At 33.9% G+C, this 10,005-nt stretch overlaps 1 protein-coding gene across 1 annotated transcript; it reads right to left on the reverse strand.

Moving 5' to 3' along the window:
* Positions 1 to 1,703: 1,703 nt before the first annotated feature.
* On the reverse strand, positions 1,704 to 2,642 carry LOC100756192 (olfactory receptor 4F15). Its single transcript, XM_027421030.1, has one exon. The coding sequence runs from the start codon at positions 2,640 to 2,642 to the stop codon at positions 1,704 to 1,706; it is 939 nt and encodes a 312-aa protein (XP_027276831.1).
* Positions 2,643 to 10,005: the final 7,363 nt, after the last annotated feature.

Below are 10,005 nucleotides of genomic sequence, written 5' to 3' on the forward strand. Positions count from 1 at the left end.
AGTGGATCAGTAATTACCCCTAGTACATGAATAGACTTTGGGAGCCCACTCCACATAGAGGGACACTCTCTCAGACTAGGCACACTGGAGAGGGTCTAGGCCCTGCTCCAAATGATATGACTGACTTTGAAGATCCCCATGGAAGAAAGACCTCATCCTCCTTGGAGAGCAGATAGGGGTTGGAATAGGAGGTGGAAGGGCAGGGGGGGAGGGGAGGGAGAGGGAACTGGCATTGACATGTAAAAGAAGATTGTTTCTATTTTAAAATTTACAATTATAAAATTAAATTTTTTTATAAAAACAGCCTGGGTCTGGGGAATGTTATAGGTCTTACTAGGGAAATAGCTGTTCCTGCAAAAGGACATGATTTGCCTGTCAAAATGCATTTTAAATAATTATTTTATGCATATAGAAAAATATACACTTTTAGCTTATGTCAGAGAAGCTAAGTTTTATAATGACCAATGGTGAATGCACAAATGCACAGCTGGGAATATACTGAGAAGAAATAATACGATTGACTAATGGTATATAGGGATGTAGTTGTTATCACCTCTATCACTCAGAAACATTAAAAATGAGAAAGGGAATGAATGCAAGATATTGGTAAAGAGTAGAGGTGTGTGAAATGTTGACTTCTGGGCATAGCAGGGCTGTTACACTCAAACTCACAAGTGCTATGATCATCTTCATAAGATCTATACTCTCCAGGGCCCACCAAAATTTTTTAGAAAGAGGTTCTTCTTAGAGGGCTCACCACTTCCTGAGGATTTATACCATGACAAGAACAGATAAGGAATGGAGAGACATTTTCTGCACTGTTGTAGCCACTGACAAAATGTTATAGTCCTGTAAACAACCCTAATAAATCCAACTGGGACACAAAAGAGATAATGAAAGTGGAAGTGAAATAAGTTGAGAAGATGAAGGGGATTAGGAAGAGTGGTAGTTTGGCAAGAGAACTCATTGGGAAGTGAATATATAATCCAGTACTTTATCCACATGTATTAAAATGAGAACTAATCATTATGCACAATTAATATACACTAATGAAACACTAGAAATAATCTTGATGAGATAATGGTGAGAAGTGAATGTTAATTAATACAGCCATAATAGAAGACATCAATGAGGTTTCTCAGAAAACTAACAAATATCATATAATTCGACTATCACTTTTCTGAATTTATATATGATATACACACCCACAAACATATTTGGATTCCCATGTTTATGAAAGTTTCATCCCAGTATACATTATGTGAATTCATGGTTAAGTGTACTTTGACTGGTGAATAAATAAATTGTTCTTTGTGGCTAGAGTTAAGGGCATATATGTTGTAAAAGACCTAGGCTCCACATAGTGGTTCACAACCATCAGTAACTCCAGTTCCAGAGGATTTGATGCCCTATATTGGCATCCATAGGCACTGAATGCATGCAATGAATACAGTGTCCAAGACACTGGCAAAACACTTATACACAGAATAGAAATAAATTAATCTTTTAAAAGTAGTTGAATTCTATAAAATGGATTTTATTTACCCATAAATATTTGGAATCTGTGTAGTTTAAAGCATCAGTGGTAAGTCTTGAGATGATTACATTAAATTAAAATATCAAAAAGAAAAATAGTTACATAGGTTATTTACTATTTGGGTGTATTGAACTCACTCTAAGTAACTTTTATACTTCGGAATTATTTAGGATATTTTCCTGAAATGCAGGAGTTGATTACTCAGTCTCCTCATTGCCACCTTCATGTCTTTGTTCCTCAGAGTGTAAATAGCAGGGTTCAGTATGGGTGTAATCATGAAGTCCAGAATGGCAAGAAACTTATCCACTGGTACAGTAGGAAATGGCCACATGTACACGAAGATACATGGTCCAAAGAACAAAACCACCACAGAGATGTGAGCAGAAAGTGTAGAGAGGGCCTTGGACAAGTCACCTGATGAATGCTTCCACACAGTGCACAGGATAACAATGTAGGAAACAGTCAATAATAAGAAAGTGCCAATAGAAATAATGCCACTGTTGGCAGCAACCATGAACTCCATTCTGTCGTTGTCCTTGCAGGCCAGTTTGATAAACCTAGGAAGATCACAGTAAAAACTGTCTATCTTATTAGAACCACAAAAACTCAAATGAATTACAAAAGCTAATTGGGCCACTGAATGCAGGAACCCAATAACCCAAGAACCAGACAGAAGCAAAAGGCACATCCGTGGACTCATGATGCTCAGGTAGTGGAGAGGCTTGCAAATGGCCACATATCTGTCCCAGGCCATGGCTATCAGGAGCACCATCTCAGATCCCCCCAGGACATGAAGGACAAATATCTGGAAGACACATCCCCAGAAAGAAATGGTATTGTGCCCAGAGTACAGGTCAGAAATCATTTTGGGAACAGTTAAGGTGGAAAGACATAAATCAATAAATGAGAGGTTTCCCAAAAGAAAGTACATAGGGAAATGTAAATGTGGCTCAAGGGCCACTGTAAGTACAACAAGGGTGTTTCCTAGCACAATGACTACATAAAACACCATAGAGAAGGCAAGGAAGAAATGCTGTATTGTTCTAGATGTTGAAAGTCCCAGAAACACAAACTCAGACACTGCTGTGTAATTTATTTCATTCATTAACCGTCGTTATAGTTCCTGAAATAAACAGGAAAAATAAAAATTATAAAGGAATGTACAATAAATTTAAATTAAGCAACAGCTGATATCAGTGAAAAAACTTCACCTTCATATAGCAAACTTTTTTGAAAATGTACTTGCTCATTCATTTAACAAGTGTTCAATAACTGGGCAGATAACACAGAGAACTGTATGTACCCGTGCATTGTGCCAGGTACTACATAACAGGCAATAAACACAGACTCTGTCTCCTAGAGTGTTCTGTCTAGATGTGAAGTAAGAAATGAAATGTGTAACAACATTGTGTGGGCTATTATGAGTAAGTTATGTGGATATGGATCAGGAGCTGGGTGATAAATTAACATAAGCTGTACCATATGCCATTCTGAAAAGTCTGCTTAAGATATAAAGAATCAATAAATTAGATGAGTGAGTTATTGAGAGCTAATTATAGGGAGAGAATTACTTAGAAATGCCCAGGAGCATAATGTAACCCAAAACTTAGCAACAAATAAGTGATCGATAATTTTATGATTCAGATGAAATTTTTACATGTGTGTTAACAAATAGGTCTACACATATTGGTGCTGAATTTAAGGAGTTGTGTTAACACTTTAAGAAATGATTAATAGCTGTAGTATGACTAAAGTAATGGGAAGGATATAAGATCAGCTGTAAGCATATCAGTGTCTATACAAAATGATCAAAAAGGGGGAAATTTCTCATAAAATGGTCCAAATTAACAAACTTGTGGGGGGAGAAGAATGATTTTTGTGACTACAAGGAGTTTGATTGCTATGTTAATAAAATGTTTTTAAAATGTAATATGCAAATTTTTACTTAATTGTGTGAAAGGGAACATAGTAATTATGGACCCATGGTCAAAATGTTTATGGAAGAATGGGAGCACTTGCATTCCTATATTCAAATATTCTATACAAGCCTTTATATTAAAATAAATGTAAGAGAATACATATTAAACTATAGGTAAAATGAAATTTATAGTAAATAAATAAAGGTCATGTACAAATTAGGAAGTCAATATAATCAATTAGTATATAAAGTGAACCCATAACACATGTAATGAAAGGTGTGTAAATTGATACCATTTTGTATGTAGAAAACTGTGAGCATTAATGAATATGTCACAAGGGAAACTCTGAGGAAAGTCACTTTTCCACTGAAATTCAAAATATGAATTCATGTATCAGCTAAAGCAAGGTAGTCTTAGACTAATATTCCATTATATGAAACTTTCTAAAAGAGATGCCAGTATCATGCTATTGGGTAAACAATATGTCCTCAACTACTTCTAAAAAATGTAACTTGAATAAAAAATAAATTAGTCATAATATATTCAGGTGCATAAAACTGCAAATCCTACGTTAAAGAATAATAAAAAAGAAAAAATGATTATAATGTTTTCTGATTTGTAAGAAAATAAATCCAACTCAGAAAACAATTTTTAAATTAACACCAGAATACTTAAAGTAATCAGAAGTAATGGTTACTGGTTTTAGGCCAGTGGTTACTTATTTCTTGATAATAATAAATTATTCTTTCAGTATATCTAATACAGTCAAAGATCAATCTCATTGTGCCCACCTAAATTTTGTTTTATTTTTCCTTGTAATGTTTTGATATACTCTTGGAATTTTCTAAAATATTTCCCCCTTTATAAACAATGCTTTATGAAGCCTGAACTGAACACTCTGCATTGCTCAGCATCAAGCTCCCTCTTGGATCTGTGCCACTGGCTTTCCATGTTGCCACTCAGCACCGTGCCAGGCTTCTGAGCTTACCACTGCAACATCATCAGTATGAACTAGTACCAGTTCCATGACTACAGAATCAATAATGCTTTTAGGCCTTGTAGGGTGCACAAGACTAAGTAGGCATCCTGTGTATTAAGGATATGATGTGATATTATGGCTGAAAAGAAACATTGTAGAGACAATGCTAGGAAGTCCTAACATAAGGTCACTGGGTGGAAAGAATTATATTAAAAACAATTGGGATGAACAGAGCAGGACTTACACTGGACAAATAAGACAATTAGGTGAGTAATGACAAGTGTGACATGCCAGGGTCTCCAGTAGCATTTCACATTTAAAAATTGTCATAATTCAAAATAAAAAATTCATTCTTTTTCAATGCTGAACTTGAAGCCTGATAGAAAGCACTCTATATGTATGCCAAGTTTCTTCAGTTGTTTTTAAATATTGGCTATTTAATGCATGGATCTTAAAATATATATTTATTAAAATTTGTTACTGTATATTTATTTTAGAAAGTGATTGGATCCCTAATTATATTTTAAATCACATATATCATGCATTTGCACTCTATTAACCTCCTAAAATGAATATTCTGAAAAAAATGTTTATTCAGTATGGTCACAATTTCAGAAGGTGAGGAAATTTAAGAGCAATTTACTTAAAAGTGAGGTAAAGGCCTTGAAAAAAACCCTTACAAAAGAATAAATATGCAGATCTGCAGATATAGATATGGCAAATGTGTTTTTGAAGAGATGTCTTACATCCCCTGGTTTTAAAAGAACAAAAGTGTTTAAATAAGAAGAATAAGGAAAAATATTACCAAAGCTGAATAAAAAATTGAGAGACATGGGGGAAAAAGAATGGAGAGATTTAAATAATAAGAGAAGACAAGAGTTTCTGGGTCACTTGATTTTTTTGTAAGCATTCTTTAATAACTTCAGTGACTTGCTAAGTTCACAGTCCTCATGCCATGCATACTAGCTCCCGTTCAAACATTTAAATTTCTCTCACAATTTAAAGTGCTTCCCAATTTTCTTCAATCACTTGAATAATCCTGTTTATTTCCTAGATTGCTTGCTATGGTTGAATCACTGCAGGCCTGCATTTGTGCAGACTTTTTCCTATCCACATGTCAAAGTCATGCCTCATCTTTGCCAGAACAGTTTCTTCTCCCTTCACAGCCTGTGTTAGACACAGACCTTTGTGTTCTGGCATCATTTTATACAGTCATCCATCATAAGACTGCTGATACTTGTGAGTGATATTTGACTCTCTTGTTGGTTGTTTTTTCCATGTCCATAAAGACATTACTTAATCACAAATTCCAGCGCATACAATTATTCAATAACCATACATGAATACTCAGATATATGGAAGATTGAATAGATAATCTAGTTTGAAATATTGGAACACAATATTTCATTTTATTTTGTTCATGCCTTTGTAATTGCAAACTAGATTGCCAATTAGAGTATGTTAGATATTTCACAGCAAGAATTAGTCCCTCCTCACCTGCTTGCCACCATGTACTCAGTTAGACACTGAGTTTAATAAATTAGAGAGAAAATTATCCAAGGGATAGTCTGACTTTGTTATTGATATTTTGTGAGTGTGTGAATACATGTTTTTTTAACAAAATCATTGATAAAGAAGACTTCAGATGGTAGCAAATCCTACACAATAACAAACACGACAAGAAGATTTAACAAGAGTCTGAATCTGCCAAATTCCAGTCTGCAAATACCAGGAACTGTATTCAGGGTCCCCTGTCTAAAGCAAATATTTGAGAAATTGGGGTGTGTTGACAATTAGAGGCACTTTTGAAGACAAATACGGACATGCCCATGTGAGATTTGCTATATTATTTCTTTCCTATATATGTATATCCTCATTTCTTCCTTGGGACGTGTACTTCATTCACTTGTGATTCAACTCTGTCCATAAAAGTTGCCAGAACTCACATTATAACTGTAGCTCGCCATGTGCTTCTCCTGGTATCTTTAATAAGAAGCAAAAAACGGAAACATCAGCTTTGGAAACTGTGGGTATTATTTGCAAAAATTAGCTTATGATATTTCTCAGTTGTTATCAATGAAGTAACTTGTCTCAATCTTTAAACTTCACTGAATTAATTCTGTTTTCATTTATGTCTTTCTGTTGGTACTTACAGTTATCTCAATGCGTATTTCTTTTAAAGTTTGTTGATATCATTGAGTATTTCTACATATTCAATGTAGAAACCAATTTTTCCAGCAATGATGAAACAGTTTTCAAACTAAATATAAAATGTATTATTATCTAATTGTTTTATATCATCAATCATTGTTGTTTCAATAATCGTGTCTATTAAAAAATAATTGAAATGTTGTAATTGAAGGTATACACAATTTTTGTCTTTTCTAATTTCTATGGTGGATCTTTGATATTGACCATATCTGTTTTGAGTAAAGGTTAAAACTACAGTAGATATTTTCAACTCTGTACTTTTATAAATTTGGTATAACATCTTTGAATACTTATAATAATAACTGTTTATAACATTGTTAGGTGACCCATTTAAAACTTTTACCTCTAATTTCTGCTAAAATTCATGAAGATATTGTGTAATATGTTCTTAGAGATTATTGTCCAAAAATCTTATTTACATACTTTTAGAAGTTTTTGTAAAAAGATTTCTTTTCAATATTTTATTATCAGTAAAACATGAATTACCCATTAATATGTAATTAATTATTCACATCCTTAAAATTTTTCTAAGTATAAGATAAAATCGGAGAAATATAAGTATAAATGTCAACATTTTAAATGTGTGTTCAATGTAAAACAGGGCTTAATCATATGTAAAAAATTTACATGATATATTTGGTTTTTATTTAAAACATAATCTTCTGCAACATGCCTCTGTGACCTACCAGTGAAAACTTTGTTGCCATATAAAAGCTAATCCTTCTGTGAAAAATAATGTGCATTTTCTAATAATCTTCCTATAACTATGTATAGGGGCTTTAAAGGCATTGAAGAATAACTGACACATCTATTTGCATATTGCTATAAAGTAAGGTGCATTTGTGTTGTAGAGGCTTCCTTGATAAAGTTAAATGATGACACTCATTCTCTGCTCCTACATAGTCTCATCCAGCAAGCATAAGACCTGTGGTTCCTAAGTGTAACATTTGTGTTGCTATCCTGTTTTGTGAGACACATAATGCAAAACCTGGACTAGAATGAAACTAAAGCATTCTGTAAGAGTCCCTTGAATAAATATAACAGAAGAAAGATGTATGCAACCCAGCAGTAGTATGAGGAGTAAAAGAAAAAATCACTTGTTAATGTATTACATTTTTGTGTCCTTCAGACACAAATACAAGACACAATTTTTATTGTGTCCTTCAGACACAATAAAATCATTTACTTGAGTAGTATATGTCTTTTTCTATACACCATGAAACAAAATAGTTTCCATTATGAAAACTAGGCATTTAAAAGTTATTTAATAAATAATGGTGAATGTGCAAGAGAGAGAGAAAACCCTATCCTTTTGACACTTTAATACCCCCCACTTCTCTTTTTTCTTACTTACCTGATCAGAAAAATGAAGAAGAAAATGTATTTTAGTAAACAATAATGTCAGTTGTTTTAATTTTTTTTGCTGGTTCCTGTGAGTACTTTTGGAACATAACTAAGAAGTTATCTCACCACAGCACAAAACAAGTTCTCAGTGTGACCAATTGGTGATACTGGTGTCCTAATAGTCCTCAGTCCATTCATCATGGGAATTCTGTGTTGGAATCCCAATGGTAGGAAGTGTGAGCAAATGCTAAATGTTTAATCAAAGAATACGTTTAAAGGGCAAAGAGCCATACTTGTGTTAAATCATAACCAATAATTTCTTTAAGGACAACCACTGTTACCGGGCAGTAGACTGTCTTTAAGTTACTTACTTCCTCATCTAATATCAGTGAGCAGGGTGAAGATATTAACACATGAAGTAGACAGTTCATGCCATTGCTGTAATACACAGGATAAACATTTAATATCAATTTTACTTTTCATGATCAGTATTGGATGTATAAGTCATTTCCGGCAAGATTGAAAAGTGAAAGAACAACATTCATTTGACTTAATTGATTAAATGGGAAATTATACAGCTTGACTTGCTTAAAAATGCAGCAGATCATTAGACCAAATCTGCCACTGGATTTCTGCTCTGTCACCAGACATTCCAAGGGCCTGTATGTAACCTTGCTCAGAAAACAATTTTAAAGTCTTTTTTGTTGTCATAACAGAATTAGAAGACAAAATAACTTAGTTTCAAGAAATATGCCATCACCTAACTGATTCCAGAAACTGTAATTTTTTCCAACATGATTTTTTTTTATCAATTATTTGGGAATTTTACACAACACATCCCAATTACATTCAATTCTTATTCCTCCTATGTCCACCCATCTACCCTTGTGCCTGCCCTGACCATTAAAGGAAAAAAAATACACCAAGTACAATTTGTATTGCTCATAAATTCATTGGACCTGTGAAGAGCTACTCTTCAGCATCTTTATCACAATTTTTGTTTGCATTTTTTTATTTTATTTTATTAGTTCAAATTAGGAACAAGCTTGTTTCAGACGTCAATCCCTTCTCCCTCTCCCTCCCCTTCCCCCAACATCCCACCTCCCCTAGCCATCCCTCCTCCACTTTCCAGGCCTCAAAATGGGCTCCCCAAAGTCTCCACATCATCCTGGGCCAGGTCTAGGCCCTAACCCATGTGTCCAGGTCAAGAGAGCATCCCTTCACAAGGTATGGGGTCTCAAAATCCCTTCTTTTTTTTAAGACCTTACATATTTAATACAGTGCATTACCTTTGTACAAATAGAAAAAATTAAGTTCAACATTTCTAGACCAATATGGCTGTAAATTTTTGTATAATGCCAAATCAATACGGTAATCTGGGATACTTTTTTCCAAAGTTAACAGCACAGATAAAGTTTCCAAAAATTCAAATTATATATATATATATATATATATATATATATATATATATATATACCAATAATGGCAGTATATTATGCATCAATAGCAGCAACAGCTTTTCCAGGTTCTGCAGTCATTTGAACAAAATTATAGAGACATCCAGCACTCTCCATCTTTTAAAAAAAGTAAAAAACAAATCCCAGAAAAACAGCACAGTTCTGTCACTATTGTGGTACCTGGCACCTTTCTTTTTTTTAAATTAGCTTCTCAATCATCATCTGGAAGGAAACCATTCTGAGCAACATCATTAAAAACAGCTCTGATCAAGCACGGTCACCACGATGTATCATAAAGCAGGTCCACATATGAGTGAGTACATATCATATTTGTCTTTTTGTGATTGGGTTACCTCACTCAGAATGGTTTCTTTGAGTTCCATCCATTTTCCTCAAATTTCAAGATTCCATTGTTTTTTTTTCTGCTGAGTAGTACACCATTGTGTAAGATACCACATTTTCTGTATCCATTATTCAGTTGAGGGACATCTAGGCTGCTTCCAGTTTCTGGCTATTACGAATAATGCTGCTATGAACATGGTTGAAAAGATGTCATTG

Source organism: Cricetulus griseus, chromosome 6 (assembly GCF_003668045.3).
Source record: "Cricetulus griseus strain 17A/GY chromosome 6, alternate assembly CriGri-PICRH-1.0, whole genome shotgun sequence".
Lineage (NCBI taxonomy): Eukaryota > Metazoa > Chordata > Mammalia > Rodentia > Cricetidae > Cricetulus > Cricetulus griseus.

Coding starts and splice junctions, on each gene's coding strand:
- LOC100756192 (XM_027421030.1), bottom strand. CDS start 2,642: ATGAATGAAATAAATTACACAGCAGTGTCTGAGTTTGTGTTTCTGGGA.